The sequence below is a fragment of the Opisthocomus hoazin genome, chromosome 1, assembly GCF_030867145.1.
Source record: "Opisthocomus hoazin isolate bOpiHoa1 chromosome 1, bOpiHoa1.hap1, whole genome shotgun sequence".
Lineage (NCBI taxonomy): Eukaryota > Metazoa > Chordata > Aves > Opisthocomiformes > Opisthocomidae > Opisthocomus > Opisthocomus hoazin.
The window spans coordinates 108,672,535-108,694,633 of record NC_134414.1 but is presented as its reverse complement, the minus strand read 5'-3'; the positions used below and the strand labels follow the sequence as shown (position 1 = coordinate 108,694,633).

The 22,099-nt window shown below is 37.3% G+C and overlaps 1 protein-coding gene across 11 annotated transcripts in view; it reads right to left on the bottom strand.

Moving 5' to 3' along the window:
• Positions 1–190: 190 nt before the first annotated feature.
• Positions 191–22,099, bottom strand: part of SYNJ1 (synaptojanin 1) — a 66,194-nt gene continuing 44,285 nt past the window's right edge. For 2 of the 11 annotated variants that reach the window (XM_075432835.1, XM_075432873.1), the window contains exons 24-33: positions 20,778–20,984; positions 19,667–19,795; positions 19,018–19,056; positions 14,141–14,188; positions 12,418–12,456; positions 12,253–12,323; positions 8,571–8,679; positions 7,635–7,855; positions 5,265–5,288; positions 3,091–3,169 (exon numbers count right to left, since the gene is read on the bottom strand). In XM_075432835.1, coding sequence (XP_075288950.1) covers positions 5,268–5,288; positions 7,635–7,855; positions 8,571–8,679; positions 12,253–12,323; positions 12,418–12,456; positions 14,141–14,188; positions 19,018–19,056; positions 19,667–19,795; positions 20,778–20,984 — 884 coding nt within the window. In that variant the 3' untranslated portion in view covers positions 3,091–3,169; positions 5,265–5,267. Of the gene's footprint in view, positions 3,170–5,264; positions 5,289–7,634; positions 7,856–8,570; positions 8,680–12,252; positions 12,324–12,417; positions 12,457–14,140; positions 14,189–19,017; positions 19,057–19,666; positions 19,796–20,777; positions 20,985–22,099 lie in introns of all 11 variants that reach the window. The other 9 variants (XM_075432852.1, XM_075432784.1, XM_075432827.1 and 6 more) reach the window with 6 other exon arrangements.

Below are 22,099 nucleotides of genomic sequence, written 5' to 3'. Positions count from 1 at the left end.
GTGTGCCCGAGAAGCACCCGAGCCACCGAAGGAGACAGAGCTGGGGTTCCTGCCGGGCACCCGAGCGCGCCCCCGCCTCCCGCGGCGCAGCCGGTGGCGCGGGAAGGCCACAGACGTCGCGTCAGGTCGGTCATGTCGCGCGGAGCAACTTACCGCGCGGGGCACAGAACTCAGGGAAAGGCGCCGAGCGTTTCTAATTTTAATTCTTAGTATTTGCAGAACTTCTGCGAGTAATTATTCCCATTAATACACGTTACAGCGGGCAGCTATAGGCATACACACGCGCCATTTGTTTCTGTTTTTGAGCATTTCTCGCGACCTCCGCACTTTTTTTCACTATCGGTCTCCGCCATCCTGTAAAGTGGAGAGGTGCTGTACGCCAGGTACATTTCAGACAGCAGCTTTTAATCACTGTAATTAAATACTCGACAAAGAACATATTTTGTCACGTGACTCCCACTAGCAGGAGGTGTCCCCCCAGAACTGCTCCGCTAAGGTACGAACACACCAACACACCAATCACACAGATGTTGACAGCAACAGCTCAGAACAAGGTAACCCACACACCGAAGCACAAAGCGTACCGTACCACTGCTGCTTTAAATGTACAGCCGCTGTTTAATTGGCCTGAACGGGGAAAAAAGCACAATATAAAAGTCACTGTCGGCGCTCCTCCGTCCAGTCTCAGCTCGTGGCTAACTATGTACTGTTTAAAGGAAGAGGGGATTATTTCATAAATAATGTTTTGATAGCTTCTGAGAATTCTTTTTTAAAAAAGTACTGTTGCCATGTATTTTGATACTATAAACATAACACCAGCACATTGTGTTCCAGTGCCTGGTTTGTTCGCAGATGAGCCAACGCGCGCAGGCGTGCGTTTGCGGTCCCCCAAGAGATGACGACACTGTGACACGCTCAGCGTTGGGTGAAAGTCCGCAGCGGTGCACGCGAGTCACATCCTAAGACACTGCGAAATGTAAGGAGAACGGCAGGGTTTTACAGCACAGGTACACAGAGCTACGGAAATCGGTTATTCTGAACTGCCTCGAGATGACAACATACCGTATTTTATGTAATCTCACGTGAGCTTCAGAAAATCGTAAAAGCACAAAGAGCTGCATTTTTATAGCGCAATATGCAGAGCTGTGACTTTGCCTTCACCAGCCTCAGAGCAGCACCACAGAGGATGGTCCCCGTCCCTGGGCGAGGAAGAGCCACTCGTTTAGTTTTAACTGCAAAAGTGACAGAACGGTATCGTTCAGCTCAGAGAATGACTGTTCCCCTTGACTGTTCCCCTGTTTTCTTGGAAAGCAAGAATTTGAAAATGCAGCAATAAGTCCAGCAGATGGGGAGGTCGCTGAGCAGACAGCCCAGTCACGTAGGGATGACCTTCTCCTCAGATGCTGTAACACGGCTGCCGATTCCCTCACTCGGGTCTTTCTACAGGACAAGAAAGCCCTTCTAACGAGCAAAAGAGGAGAGCGGGACAGGCCAGCTCCAGCATCTGGTCTGCAACTGGTACAGACTGCTTTGTATCACAGAACCCAAGGGGAATTTGCTTCCAGACCTTGAGGGAAAAATGTGTTGCGGCAGTTGTTTCCAATTTGTGGAAAAAAGCATCTTTAAAATAGTAAGGAATAAATGGATGATACGGAACAATTGTTCTGAAGTAATGCTAGTGAGTATATGTCACAATAAGATTTAACAGCTGAAATGTCCTGACACAAAAAATTAAAGTCAAGTATTGAATATATTAATATGCAAAGTTTTGTTTGTATTTTGAAATTAAACTATTTTTGTTGTGCCTCAAATTCAAATATAAGCCTTACAATTATCCATAGCCTCTGTTATAAATTAAACAACTTCTAAACAATACTTGTCAACATTCAAATCTCAATAAACTTTGGCAGCTCTTTGGTAAATACTTATAAATATCAATTAACAAAACAGTAAAAAGGGAGTGGGGGAGGCTACTAGCAGGGACGCTCTTTTTTTCCGAAATTCCACAAAGGGGAACAGAAATGGGAGAGCTCCCTAAACAAAAACTACTTCCAAGAGTGGTGTATTTTAATGAGATTAGTAGCTCATCCTTCTTTTCTCTGTCTATTCAAATACTATTATATTGGGATTTTAATACGTTTCAGACAATTTCTTGTGCTCTACCATATATACATATTCAAAATTTATACATAAACAATAGTGGCTGTTTACGAGTAGAGTTAAGTTTCAGTGCATTTGACAATTAATTATTGCACACAGAATAATCTCAAATGCCCAATTATTCTACTGGATAAATGTAGCAACAAATATAACCTCTTCTACTTTTGAACATCTATCTTTCTGTAAAATCATGCGTTGGCGACACCTTAGGTGCCAAAGAAGTGAAAGGATCTGCAGGGGATGTGTTGCTGGTTATTCTTGACGGTATAGGAGGTGCAGGTGGTCGTCTCGCTGGCATCGTATAGAAGCAATCAGTAGAACTTCTATTCCAGTCTGAACCAAGAAAAGTATTTTGTTCAGTGCCCGGAAAATCTGGAGATCCAGCTGACTTCCTGGAACTGATTCGCTTAAAATCAGAAACACTTTTAGATGGCTTTAGCTTTACATTGAAATTCTCCTCCTCCTCCTCAAACGTTACCCATCCTTTTGGCTGTACGTTTTTCACCATGAGAGATCTACTTCGCACGCAAAAAGTGTTTTCAGATGCATCAGCAGAAAATACAGGCTTGCTTGTATTACAGCTGGGGGGATTCAGAGAAGGGAAAGGATTGCAAGCAGCACGTCCTTCTAGTAAATGTGAAGTTATTTCAGACTCTTGCGTTTCCGTTCTAAATGGGTTTCCAGCATTAAGAGTTCTCTCAGTGAATGGATTTGTGCAGTTCAGTCCAGTAATAAATGGATTTGGAGAGCTGCGCTTATGTTCCTGGGATGCGTTAAAGGTTGGAATAGGAGGCATTGCTGGCATGCAATTTACAGTATTTAAAATATCAGCATTTCTTTGTGTTGCTGAAGGCAACTGTATCAACTCCTTTTGGTTTAAAGTTGGAACAGGTGACGTTCGAACAGATGTCTGCATCTTTGACACAAGCAGCTCAAATGACAAATCTTCAAAAGGGTCACTGTTTAATTGTGTTTCAAGCTTAGTGCCGTATGTTCCATTTGTTTTAATCTGGAAAGAAAACAAGGTGCTTAGTAATCACGTGGCTGTGTTTTATGATTCTTACTGACTCCCCATTTCTCACTCTTCTATGAGAAGACAAGAAGCTCTTAGGGCTAAACGGAAACCTCAATACAGTTTGGCTGTAACTTGCACAATGCACATGGAGTAGAATGATTGCTTCTTTTCTGGAAAACAATAACCCTTAACCCCTCCTCTGAAGAAAAGCCTACTAGTTGTTAAACGCAATTTCCCCCCCCCTCCCCCCATGTTGGTTGATGCAACTTGAATCTATTTCATGCAAGTCAGAAGCCTAGCTAAAAGCACTAGTGGAAACTGGAGCAGAAATTCTTTAAAGAACTTAGGAAATTACGCTGTATTCTAAACAAGTGATAACCCATCACAGACAGGAAATAAAACCTCGAGGTCTCCTTGTTTGAGAGTTTATAACACTGATGTTACAAGCAATATTTAAGCATCACAATGAAAGGAAAAATTAGTGTTATTAGTATATGCACTTTAGACATTTCTATGTAGACATATGCATCTGTAGGCATCTCCGGTGCTTCCTGACATGTGAAGCTACAATCATCAGTTTGTAATATTTTGAAATGGCAAGTTATCATTGTTTAGAATAATACCAAATGGAGAAGACAGAGTTTTCTCCACAAAACTTCCTCATCTTTTAAAAACAAAATATTCCTGTTTTTATCAACTTCTTCAAACAGCAATGCAACTTTTGTACCTTATAACAACTGTCCAAAAAAGGTAGAATATCTACAATTTGTTTGGGTCATCACACTGACAGAACAGAGTTTGGAGCTTCCCTTTATTAAAGCAAAGAATTAAGTTAAAATAGCTTCTAAGAATTCAAATTTCACAAACAAATTTGTCATTTTAACACATCAACTTAATACACCCAAGTAAGTTGGGTATTAGGCATGAAAATTCTGTTAACTAATGTTTTGTTGAACTAGGATGTTAGCTAAAGCTGTCAACTAAAATATGATGGTATTATAGCCTAGCCTCAGTCTTTAAACTTCTTGGTGTTACTGCATTTATTGAGAATAGTTTGAAGCATGTCTCCACATATCCACTTTAAGCAGCTACGCAAAATTAGTTATATGCTTTAGAGACTCTCAGGAATAATAAGAATACCATAAGCTTTTCCCAATGTATCCATCATAGTCATTTGTTTTAAAAAAACTGCAGTTGTATCTGGAATTGGTTGGTAGGAGAGAAGGAGTACGCTGGCAGCAACGCATTTGCTCTAGTGATTTTGTTGAAACAGCAATGTCTGTTCTATGCATCTCTGGTCCTGCTACGTCAGAGTGTTTCCAAAATAGATGAGGCTTAATGTTACCAAACCATAGAGTAGTTCAATATTGGTATTTTTATATGTAAATAGTAAGTGCTTTTGAAAATAATATTAAAACAAAGGCATCAAGTAACTGAGGGGGGAAATATAAAAAATTGAACTGTATAAAGATTGTAAATCAAAGCCAGCTGGTGCCAAGCCGCATAAGGCCTGTGTTCATTAACCAAGTGATCAAAAGTACAAGATCCCAAAGAAATTATGAATCCCAATTGCTCTTTATTGTAAGTAAAAACTCTGTCCAAGTAATTCTGGAACCAAATGCTTTTAAATTGTAACAAACAGTATATTTTACTTCGGGTAACAGTAAGTTTTCTGTTCTTTGAGAAATGTGAAATATGGGGTTTATTTTGAAAAAACTTTGGGAGTGGAATTGTATCAGGATTCATTTGTATTCAAAAGAACTGTTAACTCCAACACCTACTCGTTTTTTACCCATCAGCTGAGACCAGGAGATTCAGCAGTGATTCAGCAACATATGTGAGGTTCAAATTGTTTCATAAAAGATGATGAAGCAAAATATTTGCCATGGCACTAATAAATACAGTTAACAGTATCAATTTTAATTGCATTATGAAAGGAAAAAGCAAACTATGGTATGACAGTCAATTCATTAATGTGGACAGGTGATTTAATGTGGATGAGACTGCAGATGTATGAAAACAAGATTCATACATCTCTTCTGCTTGAATAGATGGAGACCACATACAAGATTGGTAAATAGTCAGATACCTGTTACCCTGATGGTTGCTCCTGCTTGTGAAAGAGAAACAGACATCAAAGGAAAGAAAATTAGGAAGAAAATCCAAGTAACAAAACAACCTCATTTTAAAAATACTTCACAAAGCCTTTTTTTTTTTTAGATATGAATAACCAAAATTTTCTTTTTTTTTTTTCCACACTATACTAAATTTTAAATTTCTGTTGGATTCTATTGAAGAATTATAAGCTCTACCATTAAGAGTAAAAAAATTAACCAGCTCAAGCTAATTCTAATGTTGTTTCCACAAGACAGTCATTGTGCAGCTGATTGAACTATTTTTGAAGACTGATTATAAGAATTTGACTACTGATGGTCTAATTCTAGCCATCTATTAACACGAAAAGCACTGTGGCCCTCATTCTGGGAACTGTGTTGGTACAATCACTCATCTATAGTAATAGTTTTTCACGCTGAAAAACACCCGTAAGACGTCTCATTCAATCTAAACCCCAAATCTCCTTAATTTACAATAAATAAAATTTATTTACAATCGCTACTTTTCTATTTTGATGTATTGCTTGGTATTCTGTATTATTTTTATAAGGAGATATTTAGGTTCTTAAATATCACGATCGAGCTTTGAATCAAAGGATGGACTTTTATCCACTACCCCTCAAAAGACTTTGTATTTATTTAAAGACCTTTTCTCAGAAAACTTCATATTTACAAATGATCATCAGTAAATGAAAGAAACGTCATTTAACTAAACTGGGAGAAAGGAAAAGGGAGAAAGGAAAAGGGAAATAAAAAAACTTAAGCTGGAGACAACAAATGCAGCTCAAACTGAGCCTTCCTTGTGATTGAACAGCCTGTATTAATTGAAGAAATCTAATTGCAGAGAAAATCATAGCTCCATGAACTAGTCTTAAACGTCTGGTTTGGATATTGCTAGCAATACAGCCACAGCATTACACTGCTCAAAAACCTTTTTATGGTGTTCTTAAGCGTATTTTTGATTGCTGTGCATACACCAGACAAACGTAATTTTCATAATAATTTTTAAAGAACTGCTTGCACCTCTTTCACAAAACAATCAGTGGTAGAACTACACTTAGAAGGCGTAACGCTTTCAAAAGTGACACAATGCAATCTCTTTCTCTTCACAAAATTGGTATATTCTCAAGTACCTTATGCCTCCATATACATTCTCTGCTGGCAACACTTCATACTTTCTAACAAACTACTACAAGAAGTCCTGATATTCTACCTGTATATTCAAAAATATCCTCCGTTTTTTGGCCTAAGGTTCCAAAATGAAAAAAGTTAACAGGCAGAGAGAAAGGTACAGCAGAAAGGAAGAGAAATTAAAGATTTTTCAATCAGAATTCAAAATCAACTCAGAGGACTGAATTTGTCTGCTTCATTGTGGTACAAAATAGGTATTAATTAACTGCCTTAGTGAAAGTGGGTTTCAGACGTACAGATAAGGTAAAATCTAAAATACTGATGCAAACTTCCATAGTCATAAACATCCACAACTGAGTTAATGTTTTAAAAAACCCGAACACCAGAAAACAAAACCACAAAACTGCTCTTGGTAAGAAGTGGGCACAAATCCATCAGCTTCAATAAATTTGTGCTTTTATTCAAGTAGTATATTATCTGGCCTAGAACCTGATACTGTAAAAACTAACAACACTGGTCTTTACTGAAGAAGTTTAGCCTTATGTATATATAAACAACACTGAAAACCTAGTTCTGCATTTTTTAAACAGGAGTAAGAAACTATGGATTTTCCTACAAAAAGGCACTTTTAAAAAAATAACACTCTAAATGGTCCCACAGAACAAAATATTAATGTTACTGTATTACATTCTCAGATTATTTTGATATGTTTCTATATTTTAATTGACACTAGGGAGTGGGAAAGTATCTATTAAGTATATATCAGTATTGTCTTCCTGCAATAAATTATCACCAAAGTACCACATCATGTGATCTATAAAGCTTACTTTATAAACATAACCTGTGTTAGCTAGTTACTATGCAGTTTAAGTCATGCATGTGTCTTTATAAAATTAAATTTCTTAGACTGAATATTTTTCCATACAAAATTGCCAAGTGACAACATAATTTTAAGAACAAGTTGTCCATAAGTTCTAAGTCTGTCATAAGAAATCTTAAGTTAAATGTTTAGTATTTAAGATGTTAGTTATTCACAGACAACACATAAGCAATTAAGTATTATCCCACTAGATCCTGATGATCTTTGAATCCAATCTTTTAACCTTTATTTTCGTTTGTTTGCTTTAGGAGTTTCTTACAAATTTACAGTACTCAGTACAAGCTGTGTTAATTTGCCTAATGAAAAAACATACATACAAGTTTGTTTCACTTACTTGCTGCTGTGAAGGAGCAGATTCAGAAGGCAAACTGTGAGATGATCGGCTACGAGGGGGCGGTTGTGGGGGTTCCAGACTTTGTGGGGCACTTGTCTGAGCGGGATGCGATGCCACAGGTATCAGAGGCTCCTGCATCCTTAGTGCAGGTGGTGGCGGAGTGGTGGGCTGAGCAGGTCCAGCAGCCTGAGGCTTTAGTGGTTCGGGAAGCAAAGGCGAGCCTGCAAGTACATTTCCAGTGTTTCTCATTGTAAAGAACTGTAATAGAAATCTTAAGAATGGCATGAATGAGAACATGTGGCTGTGGAAGCACCCAACAGAACTGCAGAAGAAGGGGCTGTAAGGCCAGCAGGTAATCATTGCAACTAGAACAGAAGTCATCAAAAGCTCAGCATATCTCCATTAAAAATTACTATAGATACAAAATAGAGAACCAGAAACCATGTCATTCTTAAGTGTACTTCAGTTATATTTAGAAGTATTTTGGAAGTCACTATTATAAAATGCATATTTTGATCTTAATACAATTTTTAAAAACCCTTTATCTTTAGATTTAGGAAGTGGCTTTGAGAGTCAAACATAAACACTATTCCAAATATTACGATTACAGAGCAACCAGTGCAGAGAATGGTCCAATGATCAACACACATGATAGGACACACCAATGTGCTCAGACCAAAATACAGCAATCTGATCAAAGTTTCTCTTCATAGCATGAAATCTATGGGTCTAGACCTCATTTGACTGCTGCCTGTTATCTGGTAAGGGTTCAATACTCGTCGATGTTTAACAGAAACTGCCAAATGTTACTACATTCGAGAATCTTAATTTCTAGTGAAAAATGAGGACATCTGTTGAAAACAAAGAATTCAAACCAGAGATAGTATCTCTTGACTGAACAGTGACATTTATATTTAGATTCTAAAGTAAACTTACCCCTTGGTGGTTCAGCTGGTTTGGTCTGAGTTTCAGGTGCTGGTCTTCCCCCAGAGGGACGGGCATGGCTTTGTGGTGCACTAATAACTCCTGCTCGAGGTGGAATGGTCTGGCATAGTAATTGGTAAAAAGAAAGTATTTTAGTTCTGCTTTGGATCTGCAGTCATCTACTGCTAAATGATTGAGTATAATTAGGACTCTGTGAAAAATAAATTCTTTGATAAACAGTTGCTGAACTATTTTTGTATGCACATATAAAACCAAAGAACATATTCTTAAAACAATATGATGGTTCAATTCAAAGCAAAGCACTTTTACAACTGTCTTCAACATTATATAAATATTTACCTGTGCAACAATGTTAGAAATACTTATTATTTTGTTAGTATTAAAAAGTTAATTTTACCCAAGTCTGTGAATTATTGTAAGCCACAAAACCAGCAACAGCAACTACTTTATTTGGAGATCTCATAAGGACACATTGACAACCCACTGTCAATGCAGACTGCAGACACCATCTACCTTTCAGGCTACAATTATAGCCTGCCATTTGCAAACAGCAGCTACAGTCAATTTTATATAGTGCAAGTCCAAGATATGCATAAAAGACCATAGTTAGTTCTTTTCTCCGAAACTCAGGTTTGCTAATTGTAAGGCAGTTACTCCTGTTCCTCAGCAAGAAAGATCATTGAAACATAAATTCTGTCTCATCTGAAGGCTGGAGTCTTCCCAAACTTGTTGGAACAGAAGTTAATATGCTGGGAATGGAATTGCTCTCATAAAACAAAATTAAAAGCCTACATCAATATTTAAAGAGAAATATGAAACTATTCCAGATTACAACTGAAGACGAGTGAATTACAAACACAACACCTGATAGCTGAATGTAAAGTGTTAGAATAAAAATTCTAGATTTCAGGGGGGAAAAAAAAGATCCTGAGGCAAGATAGTCTGTAAGATTTGTTTCCTCTAAAATTTTGTGTATGTGGTATATTCTTACAAAAATCTTAGTAACAGTGGATGTTCTAGACATAGTTTTCAGAGTAAACTCTATTACACAACTCTCCACACAAAAATGATTTAAGGAACTTCACCACCACAAAACAAGCATCATCCTTGATCTTACTTTTACTAGATCTATGTACGCTACTTCAAAGACTTTGTATAACATCTGCTCCATTATGCTTGGCCAAGTCCACTTCCCAAATTTCTAAATGCTTTAAAACCACTTAACCTCTGAAATACGGGTCTTCCTTTTAATTGCCAAGACCCATTTTGTCATTTCTTTGAATATTCTGAAAGTGGGCATAAGGATGGTTGGATTAAATGCCAAGATGCGTTAAAAAAGAAAGAAAAGACACACATCAAAAAGGAACAGAGCAGGAACGGAAAGGAACTCTATGACGACGGTGGGGAGGCTCGGTGGGACGCGGCGCCCGCCGCGGCGGCTGTCCGTGGTGCTGAAGCCCTCGGGACGGAACGCTGCCCCAGCCCCGCTCCACACGAGGGAAGGGGCAACGCCAGGCAGGAAGCCCCAGCGGCGGCTCAGCTCAGGCTCGAAAAGCCCAGCAGATCCAAGGAGGTGTTTTTTCAGACCTTTTATAACACCTGGTTGTCGGTTTGTTGAGGGGTTTGGTGTCTGGTTTTCTGTTTTGTGCATTTTAAAAGACAATCTCAACATCTGCGAAGGAAGAGACGCCGTCAGCTTTGTCCTATCAAATTCTGCTGGCAATTGCAGCACCGTGGCTCTTCCTGGACACTGGCAAGCAGCTCTAACTGTAGTCCAGCCTGGGTGTTGAGAAGCATAGAACAAGAGAACAGTACTACTTTTGTTCGTATGAACAAAAATTCTCGCACTTAGGCCAATTCCAAGACGCTGATGGAGTCTCTTCTGTACGCCAAATTTTTTTATTGAATTATTTTGATTTAGAAATGGCAAATCCTGTGCTGGCTCCAGATTACAAGGAAAAAAAAAAAAAGTGAGGCACATGGTGATAAATGAATAGATTCTTTCCTGTGTATTCCAGGTTTTCTCTATCCAAATTTTAGAAAAGGGCATTTTACATTTCTGGGAAAATAACAAAAAAAGTGCAAAGATCAAGAACTGCTCACTGTGAGAATCAATCTCTGAGAATAATGAATCAGCAAAATGTGATTTCAATGGTGGCTTTCAACAGTAGTTTTCAGTGGTTTCAATACTGTACAGGAGTACAATAGAAATGGCAATAGCAGCACGGTGCAACTCCTTTAAGCTTTACAAGAACTCTGGTTCTCTGGACAGCTGGCAGCGTTCTTTTGCTTCTTGCTCATTTAAAAGGTGGAAAAGGACTCTACAACCTTTTATAAAACAAATTTATATGGATTTAACCTAAACTCTTGTGGTTAGCTGCATCTTTATTTTAATGGCTTCTTCACACTCACTCTCTCCCTCTCTCATCTGCAACAACTGGTCTATCACTTTACCTGAAAGAAAGATACGAAATGAAAGAAGAGACACCGTATTTGTGCGCAAGTCAAAAACCTCATCAGTATCTATCCCACTGGCATTTATGCAAGCAGAATGCTTTGTAGCCTTACCAAAGACTGATATCCGTGCTCTCCATCCTGCCAGTGTCATTGTGAACATTACTCCAAAGAGAAGAGCGAAATGCCTTAGAGAAGGAAAACAAAGTTCTCTAATGACCAAGAAACTGATAAGAAAGAGCCAGCTTCTGCTGCTTTTTAGTGTATAAAAAGCCCAGGTATAAAGAGGTATGATCTAAGTCTGGAACTGCCACAACAGAGGGAACAAAGTAAACACAAATACTGTGGTTGATGTAGATACAGAAAGAAAAGCCAAGCCCTTCATGCTGCTGCAAAAAATGTCTCTGAAATAACGCTGCAAAGTTTAGAGAATTATCAACAAACAACACAATTTCTTAGTAATTTTTTAGGGAGACCTATAGCTATGAAACCACTTCCTCCTTCCCTAACACAAGGCTCCTGCTTGTTGCTGTTAAGAGAAATAAGGCAGATGTCTTCCATTTCTTGATTTCTTGCTTGTAGTGAAGCATTCAAGCACCCACAAATCCTTCACTCAGTTCCTTCAGTTCAGCTCCACAAATAAAGAATGAAATGCAGAACTAATGTTTGTTGACCATTTTGTTGAAATAGTTGAATGTTTCACTTTCACATGAAGACTCTTGTGAAATTTAATTTTTAAAGGTACAAGGTACAAAATTCCATTACACATCAAGTAATCAGCAATGTAACACATCACCTACCTATATAATACATTAACTGCTTGCAAGCAATTAACTACTATCAGGATATACATTTGAACACAGAAGATAACACATTTTATCATAGCCAATCAGCAATGCAGTCAACAGAAATATATAATATCAAGAATAACTTTGCACTTTGCAGTTACTTAAAAGTGGACATAAAATGTGATATTATTTGGAAGCCTATGAAGTGACTGCATAAAGTGCAAAACAATACAGTCATGTCCAGTGTATATATGCTAAAGTATTTTTAGTCAATACACAAGAAATGTTAAGGGAATTAACTCATATAAGCTGTAAAATGACTAGTCAGTTTTGCAATTTTCTTACATCTGTTATGACTTACAAAAGCCCACTGCCAGCATAATACACTGCAGAAACTTTGGAGGAAAATGATTTTAAGACAGAATACCTACCGGTCTGGTTGTACCATATCCAGCAGTTCCTGCACTTGAAATTCCAGTTGAAGGTGGAGGCTGATTACGAACTGGAACAGATATTAGAGATCACTGACTTAGAACGTATTTCAAAATCAACTTCTTTCTGTATTATAATTAGTACAAAGCATGTATCTGTATTACCTAAGTTATCTTTTCTTTGTGTTCCAGGACTTTTTTGTGCTTTGAAGCATGGAAAGAAAATTAGATTATCTTTGTTAGATAAGCTACCAACGGGTATTATACAGCAATAGTACATTATCACTAATGGAAATGGGAGCAAAAAAAACATTAGTGATTTTTAAAAAGTTGTTACATATTAAAGTCTATCCATCAGCTAAGCTGTTACTCTAGCACACTCTTATCCCATGGCACACGTGGAGTAATTTGACCCTTCTAATTACAAATTAAGTCAAATCACCTCCTATTTATTGCAAGCTAAAGATGCCCACTTGTACAGGTACCCTGTGTTCTCAATCGTGCTAGAAGTTGTTGTTTTCCTTTGTAGTATATTCTGCAGATATTTTAACAGCAGTCTTTAAAACAAAGAGAACTTATGTAACAAGTTGACTCAAAAAATCGCGCAATCAGAAGAGTACATCTGTAATTATTCATGGTTCAGCAATCTACAGGGTCTACACCAAAGTTCTTGAACCTACTGTCTTTGTTTATGGGATAAATATATTAAAGCACCAACCTCAACACTTACATGCTGATGCTAATGACAACCTTGTATGCAACATTCAAGTTGTGAAGTGCAAAATATGAAAAAAAATTACCATTACCTCAGAAAAGGGCACAATTTCTAACAGGCAAAGAAGTTTACAATTCTGGCTTGTGTTTCTGTTGCCTATTTCCCAGGAAGGTAAAATCACCATGTCAGTTACAGGAGCTGGAAGGAACACTCTGTGGTACATAAGAGACTTAGTTTATCAAATTGGCTTCCATTTGTCAGACAATGCTGCTTTCTTGGAACCGCTTAGGATGGATTTCTGGGTACAGTTCCCAGTAAGGCAACTTGTATCCTGAGCAACCTGGCACCAGTTTAACCTGCTCTGAGCAAGGGGCTGGAATAGGTAACCACCAGGGGTCCCTTCCAACCTGAACTATTCTATTCATATAGTGATTTTGCCGATTTAGAAAAATGAACCAGCAATATAGCCAAAATTAACTATAGTATACAGGAGGACATCTTGATCGTGACTATATTAGAACTTCCACTGCCATGTCTATATTTGCTACAAAGAGTCACATTCCTGAGGGAATAAGAAGAAACACAAAACCATGACTCTGCTGGCATGGCTAAAACAGGACCCATTCAGCACTACACGCACATAGTCCAACTAGAATAATGCAAGAGAGATGCTTCTCATAAATGTATATCACAGAATGAAAACAGATACAGTGTATTTTGTGCATACAACTCTTTAGGAAGTGATAAAAATACTGAATCATAGGCAAAATTATTTAAATGGAATTTCTCTCTCCAAAATATATGAACTTATAAACTTATATAGCTCTTTACAAAAAAATATGGCTTCCTAGATTTCTGATTTAGTTACAGGTATAGTATTTATTCTAGCAATCAGTCAGCTACAACTTCTTCTAAAAGTCAGTATTCAAAGTATTCTTCCTGATTAGTGCAGTCTAATCACTTCGTTTTTCATAAATGAAGACTGCCTTCTATAACAATTCACACCATCACTGAAAATCACCGAGCAACTTGCCTGTCTGAAGACTATGTTAAACACAAGAAAAAAGATCCTAAACAATACCTTCATGAAATCACCTTTACTATCACAAGGACAATAATATTACTCAGCTATTAAATTAGAAATCTGTTTCTAGAATACAAAAATTATGTTACCTTCTACTTCTCTCCTAGCTACCCCAGGACTGGGAGGAGCTCCAAGACCTTTTCAGAGAAAGAAGAGAAGCTGTATATTGCATAAGAAAAGCAGTAGATTGAGAAAGTAAAACCAGAAAGAACACTGCCACAAGACAGCTTTACATATTTAAAAATGGCCTAGCTAGATTGTAGTTACTTGTAGGAGATAACAGTTTGCAGCAGCATGGGAAAGCCAGACTGATACAAATTAGAGATCAGCAAGTATGACCATGTTTAGAAACATGCTATTATTTCAGTTTTATATACAGTTAAAAGATAATTTGATTTCTTCAGTATTCACTCTCCACAAACTTTTGTAAATTCAGAATGATGATAAAATTCAGTCTTGAAACTTTTCTAAAGCAGAGCACATATCTATACTCCAACACTTGAAAATAAACAGCTACATCAGTTATACCCTGTAACATGAAGTCTGCTTCCTGTAATTCAGGAGAATACTATGTAGTGTGTTTCTGCCAAGACTACATATGAATAAGCAAGTTTATGGAATAAGTTTCACATTTTATATAATGTATTGTATCCTACAGAACTGTATCATTAAGTTATCTCCAAGCAGCAGTCTGTACTTGGGAAAGCTGTATCAACTGGTGTGCAGTAGATGTTACAGTTCAGATTGAGAGAAAGAAGATTTTCAATTATGCATAACCATGCTGGATTACTTTATTTCTGCAATATGATCAAGCATATACTGGGTGCACAAAATTGTATGGTAAAATCACAGCAAGACATAGATAACACTAGACAGTATGCAAGGAGAAATCCTTCACGCATGAGCAGAGGAGTAACAGTATTATCTGGCAACTCTGGAGTGGCTCAAATATAAAGGAGGAAAGGGAGCCAGTGTTCAAGAAGCCTACCTTAAAAGCAACTTTTGCCTTAGCGATGACACAGCCTCACGCTTTCTCATCATGTGCGTATGTGTGGTATCTGCTCAGGAGCTCTCTAAGATCTGGAAAGAGTGCTGTCAATTTTGTCAGATATGGGTGGAGGTGTTACTCAGAGTAGGAAGAGCGAAGGCTGCAGATGAGGCTGGTATGTGATTATCTCCAGAGATGTCAAATCTCTGGTTTTGCTGAACATCTGGTTTAAAGATGTTAAATACTAGCATATGTTCTATATTCGGGCCGAGTTCCAGGCTCTGCCAATTAGCCTTAGATTTCCATTGCAAAAGTTTCTGACAGTGAACTTCTCTGCTAGAGAAACAACACTAAGAAGGGATGAACACAGAGTGTTTCTAAGGAGGGGGGGCACAGGAGGAGAGCACTGCCTGAGAACATTTCATTGCTTTCAGGTACTAGCTCTGCCCTTCTCCCATGAGACCCAGAGGAACCCTGGGGGAGAAAAGAAAGCAGTAACACATGGGCTATGAGAAGCCTACCTGCTAACTGCAGGAAAATAAAGGGAGGTGGAGAGCAACCCAGCAGAGTACAGGATACACTCCTCGGAACCCTCTGTGGTTACAGAGGTGTAAAGCTAACTGCTCATCTCAGAGTATTAATGGGAATGGACACAATAAAACTCTCTCCAAGAGCAGGCAGCTAGGCTCATTTCACAGATCTTCTGCACTTTCCCCTCCCAAGGCTCAACTCAGCCCATGTTTTGAATAGGTATTTTCAGGATGCTATTGTTAAGCAAATCTTGGTTTATGCAAGACGATTAGTAAGTCAACTCTTTTCAGGAGAAGGAAGGTAGAGTGACCATAGCACATAGACATGTTCTTATGCTGGTGCACCATACAGAGGAAGACTTCTGTGAATGAGGATTTTGAAAAGGTTTTGTAAATTTAAAAATATTCATTATATGGGAGACAAATGGCATAAAGATCAAATACCCAAAATTTCACTTAGTAATAACGCTCTCCAGCAGTGATAAAGCAAAATTATGATGCTGTGATAATGCTATCACAATTGGCATTATATTAAGATTTTAATCTAAGGACAGTGAAAAATGTACATTTGAGCCCAAAACACACTTTTGGATATAATTTTAAACTGTTACTGTAGTCTGTATATAGCTTGAAATCTCTATGGAAGTTTGAAACAATATTTTGCAAGTAAAGATACCACATGCTTTTTTTAAATAATATTTTAAGGAAAGGGGTTGGATTTATACAGAAACCACCCATAACTTATGCCCTGACATCTTTTAGACAGAACTGCATGTTTTGCAAAGATTACATTTACACATTAGCTTAAGGGAAAATAAAGCAACCTGAACGTCTCATGACTGCCATATCCTAATACACACAAACAATCTGAACTCTGCTCTACAAAATGAAACAAACAAACAAAAAGAAGCAGCTACAGGGGAAAAATAAAGATGTTGAATCATTCTTGTAAGGCTAAGTTTGAAGTGTGACTATAAATATCAGTGTACACTAGTAAGTACTTGCCGCTTGGGTGCATGTGTTTTCATAGCTGAACATACTCGCACTGCTTTTAATGTCAACTTTATTACTGTATTTTCTAGGCTTGTTTTCTTTATTTGGAGGATAATCAAAATGAAAATGTAATGCATTTTACCCAAATTATTGCATATACTGAAAATACTGTGCATTCTCTCAATCTTAATGCCATTTTAACAGCTTAAATCAGTGATAAAATACAACTATAAGCCTTTCCTGTATTCATCAGGAAAGTCTAATATATTTAAAGGGGAAAAAAACCCAAACCAAAGATTATTTTTTAACTTCAAGTAATTGACAATTAGCAGCCTTTGTAATTTTTAATGTTCCCTAGGAATTTACTCTGTAATGCATTAAAAAAAAATATTGGGTAAACAGACTGCAACATTTTAATTTTTAACTATAAACAACTGAGAGCTTATAAAACCCTCAGTGGAAATCTTTTGCATTAGTAGGCAACAAGTCTACACTTTGCAAACCCCTGCAATGAGCATGCAGCCCTGTTTCCTTGAATTCTGAGTTATTCCTGATATAAAATATGACCAAACTTTAATAAAACCTTAGATGTCCAAATCCTACTCCCATCTTCAAAGCATATTGAGCCATTAGAAGAAATGCTATGGGCACTGAAGAGAGTGAAACACTCAGAAAAAAAAGGTTAAAACACATAGGAAAAAAAAAAGTAACATTTAAACTGCACATTTTAAAGACATGATCAGTGTCACTTTGCGTGTGCTACGGAAGACTAAAAACTAAGTTTAATACACTTTTACAGTACACAGGGATATTTTCACAGTGTTTTAGGAGCCTTCGTTCTAGGTAAGGGAAACAGATGCCATTTCCAGATGCACAGATGCACAGTGCACAGTAGCACACTATGACATTTATACTGCTTCCAGTCCTGTGCTAGCTTACTCAGAGCTGAGCTCAGGTACCACTGAAAAGCAAAGCATTATGCCTTATAAATATACGCCACGAGTGGAAAATGAAGAGGACAGAAAAAGTGGGATGAACTTTAGGTCAGAATAATAAATGAAAAAATATACTACAATCTCTTTTAAAAGATTGCATAAAAAGCAAGTTTTATGCAAGCTACAAATCTTTATGGAAAGCTATGTTGGGAAAGAGGGTAAAAAAAGTTAGTCTTTGCACAATTGAGACAAACTAGGCAAACAGGATTGTATCAGTGCACACAAAACTATATAGGACCGAAGCAGTACAATGAATTAAATGCCACACATGTTGTGTTATGTATAAACTGTCTATTTTCTAAAACTTAAGCATTTTAACTAATTCAAAATATTATGCCTTTGGCATAATAACCTCATTCCCTCACCTGTTTCTAAGAGCCATGCACATATCCGCCTGACATCAGAATAAATTAGCTGATATTTATATGCTACGTAAAATAGTTTACTTGTTTTCTGAGATTGCTCAAAACTTTTGAATTATTTTCTCAAAAACCCCTCTTTACTACTGAGTGGCAACATCTGAAAAGCCATTAAGAAAGTATTTCAAAGGCACTAACTATTCTCACTCTATCCCATGCTTTAATGAGCTGATTTAAGTCCAAGCATGACAGCTCAGCTATGAAGCATGTGACAAAGAAGGACAAAGATAAGTTTCAAGAAGCAGCACTTTTGAGAACACCTGAGTCATTATTACATGCAAAACCAGATCAAGCTGGAAAAAAACAAAACTAGCCTGAAGGGTTGGTGAGGCCATCAGGATTATCAAAAGGGAAGGAATTCAGGAAGAATTATTTCAGGATTTTGTTATTTTATAAAGACCTTTAGCTCTCGAGTGCCTTCAAAGTAACTGAATAAACTTTTTTGTGAAGTTTGTGTTTCTGAATTACCCGCTAGCTCGAAGAACTATGGAGGAAGTTTCATGTCTCTATGAAGGGCTTAGGAGCACATTTCAGACTTGGAAACAGAAAATAAACTACCCACATACTAGTGTTCAGCTTAGAGACAAATATAGCTCAGTGATTTGAAGTGCTCTGTTAATTGGTCATCATCTGGGGGAAACTGGGACAGACCAGCAGTAGTTTCAACTTGAACAACTAATTAATGGATAATCACTGCAAGTAGCTACAATTACAATCCATTTTACAATGCTCCTTGTCATGGACTGTGAGGAAAATAGCTAGCCTTTTCACAACTAAAGACAAGTTTCCGCTTTCACAAAAAAGTTAGCTGGGTATACTTTGACCAGGACAAAGTAATAAAAACCTGGAACAATTTTATTCCATCTGACTATAATGTACCAACTTCTGGATAAATATTTTTTCTTGGAAAAGTCAAACCCTGAGATCTTTCAGAATTACTGATTTTTATACCTTTGGACATCATCATATCAAGTATTGTCACAACAGACCACCACAGTAGTTTTGCTAACTAGTCACACTGAAAACAATTAAAATCATTACCTCCAAATTCTTTTCTAGCAGGTGCAGGACTCCTACCGCCTTACAGTATTTAAGAAATGAATGCAGCAATAATGAAAAATATCAGTACAGTAAGAGGGAAGAAAAAGAATGAGAAATTTAAAAATGACAAGGGTCAGTTTGTTAGCAACTATGTCGTCCACATGCTTCTGAACATCCAGTTTCTTAGCGCTCAATTGTTTACATTTTCAGATGATCCAGATGAACTCTACATTAAAAACTTGGACATGATAAAATGCATACATACTGATGTCAAAATGAAAGGAAATCAATGAATGCACATGATTAATTATCTTTTATTTTAAGAATGAAGATGCTATAAAAACTAAAATGTTGAATAAACACTGCTGTAAGGAAGTCCACATTTTTAAACTGTGAAAATAAGTTTATAAAGATTTTAAAACTTATTCACTAGGCAAAGACAATATTTAAACGGTACTGAAAAATGCTGTTATTTCCTATGCTGTTACTACTATTACATATATCAACTAAACATTTTACTGAAAAACTGGTATGTTTCATTGAGCCCCAAACCAACAATATAATGTGTAGTTTGGGCATGGAACTTTAAAATTCATCTCAGACTTGAAACAAAATATTTCTGACCTCATGATATACATCACCGCATTACCTGATGGTGGAGGTGGCCTCTGTGGTGGAGCAGGGCGTGCAGGAGGAGCAACGGGGCGAGGTGGTGGAGGACGCTTAGGCTCTAAGCTCTGAGAAGACTCTTTCTGCTGGGTACCAAGTTGAAATTCAGCTGGAGAACATGACAGAAAACAATGCAAAAATTAATCACTTGTACATTCTAATCACGTAAAGCTTTTGTAGTCACAAGTTATTTTCACAGAGAGGACAGTCAGTTCCCAGCTCTGGAAACAATGACAAAGAACTTTCTGAGAGAGGGAAAACAAGCAGAATAAACCAATGGTGAAAACAAGCAGATTTCCTAAACCAAGATTTTTATCTCATATGCTTTAATCAGAATATGCTTTTCATAGAATCCTAAACATTCTTAAAAATTGCAGACTTCCAAATTTTTATGCTAATCTGTGAACTGAGTGCTCTGGAAAAAAACATTACAAGGGAAATTCTGGAGGCACTTTAGCAGTCTTTGTACAGTTACTCCAAATTGCACTGAAACAAACTGTCCTAGAAGCCATTCCAAATACTGTAATTCTAAATGTCCACTTCGTCACTAAACTAAAGTTGTGTTTAAACAGAAACTTTCACATTATACACCCAATTTACAAATGTGTTGATTACAATTTACATATCACAGTTGATAGGAGCATTAATTGAAGTGGGCTGTATTTGAAGAGTATGACTAAAGTGAACTAGGGTTACACTGACATTGCAACAGAATTATTGAATAAAGGTTTTGAACTAATTAACTTAGAAAGCCTATTAATCACATAATTTTTTGAGATGTCTTGTTCATGTTGAAATGTTAAAGAATTAGTGTAAGTTAGGTAGTTTGTAGCGGCACAGATCAGTGGACAGTGTACTAAATACAACTCAGGAAACAAAGCTCTTCCACTGTCCATTAGGAAAACTGAGACACAAAGAATGAGGTGATTTGCCTAAGGCCAGGTATGCGCAAAATGCTAGGTAACAACAAGAATAGCCTTTTACATTAATCTAAAGCAAAAATAATCTGTAAGGTACTATTCTATCACTGGGCCATACAGCTGCTAGATGGTATAGTAGTAACAGAGGCAGCTGAACAATGTAATACGCACTGTGTGTGGAAACAGGTGGTCCAGGAGTTTTTGTTGGTGCTCGGCTCGGTCTCACCGGGAGCGTAGGTGCCTCTGGCAGCGTAGGGGATTGACAGGGACTGGAACGTGGTGAAGAGCTTGGAGAGGTTCCAAGACCAGAGCTTGAAGTTGGCTGTAGATGCTGAGGAAGGATTTCTTCTACTTCAGCACTGTAGTCATCAATGTCTCCTAAGCAACAAACCCCATCCCAAAAAAGAAAAAGCATGTAAAATAAAGGGAACAATAATTGCTTTTTTTAAAAAGTGGGGAAATTAGAAACTGATTCTGGGTATGGGATTTTCTGCAAAAAGCCCTCAAGTGCTAAGGAATTATCTCAACAACCAAAGTACGATCCTTGCATCATAAAATTATACATGAAGAGCGCACATGTATTCAAAATACTCCAAATGCATAATATATATTATAGATACATATGATAGGTAATTATAATTGTGTGGCAATGGTAATGTTGCTTAATCTAAGAAACAATTAGCTTTACAAAGAAGATCTTTGCAAAAAATTATTTCCCTGGTTTGCAATAGATTGCAAGCTTCCTTAATTCTTTGGCAGGCTGGGTAGGGGATTTCAAAATATCTGCTACCTGTAATACCTCCTGTTTTAGCAGGTGGAATGATGTTTTGAAAAAAGTTCAACATGGACATGCCTTTGAAAAGTAACCTGTCAATTTAGAAAAATTTTTATGTTAATACTCAAAATGCCTAAAATAGACAATTATCCCATCACACTCCAATAAGACCACAGTAATTCTTTCTTCCATAACTTCTAGGCTTCTCTCTCTTCAAATACATGAATGAAACACACTGTTCTACACAAGTTCCAGCTTCAACTCTGCACTGCTCGGCAGTAACAGACTAACCAGGCTGCTAATTAGATATTAGCTCTTGATTTAAGAGTCTTGTGAGATTTGAGATGTCACATTTTAAGGGAATCATACTATTTCACGTAGGACTATTAATCATACAGGCACCTAAACTGTTAAAGTCTTGTTTCCTACCTGATTTGGAAAACGGATGAAGTATGCTATCACACTGAGACTAACACAAATTTAACCTTTTCATACAGGTTCCCCATACCTGTACCCTTACCAAAACATTCTCTTCCTTTATGAAATACCTGTACAAAAAACCCTTAGTCTACTCTTTCCAGAATACATAGCTGCCATCTCTTTTCTTGAAACTTTTGCAACACAATGTTTGCCACTAAGGAGCTTGGATGGAATTTCAAAGCAAATGAGCGACTCGGAATAAATCAATATAGACACAATGACTACATTTAGAAAGTAT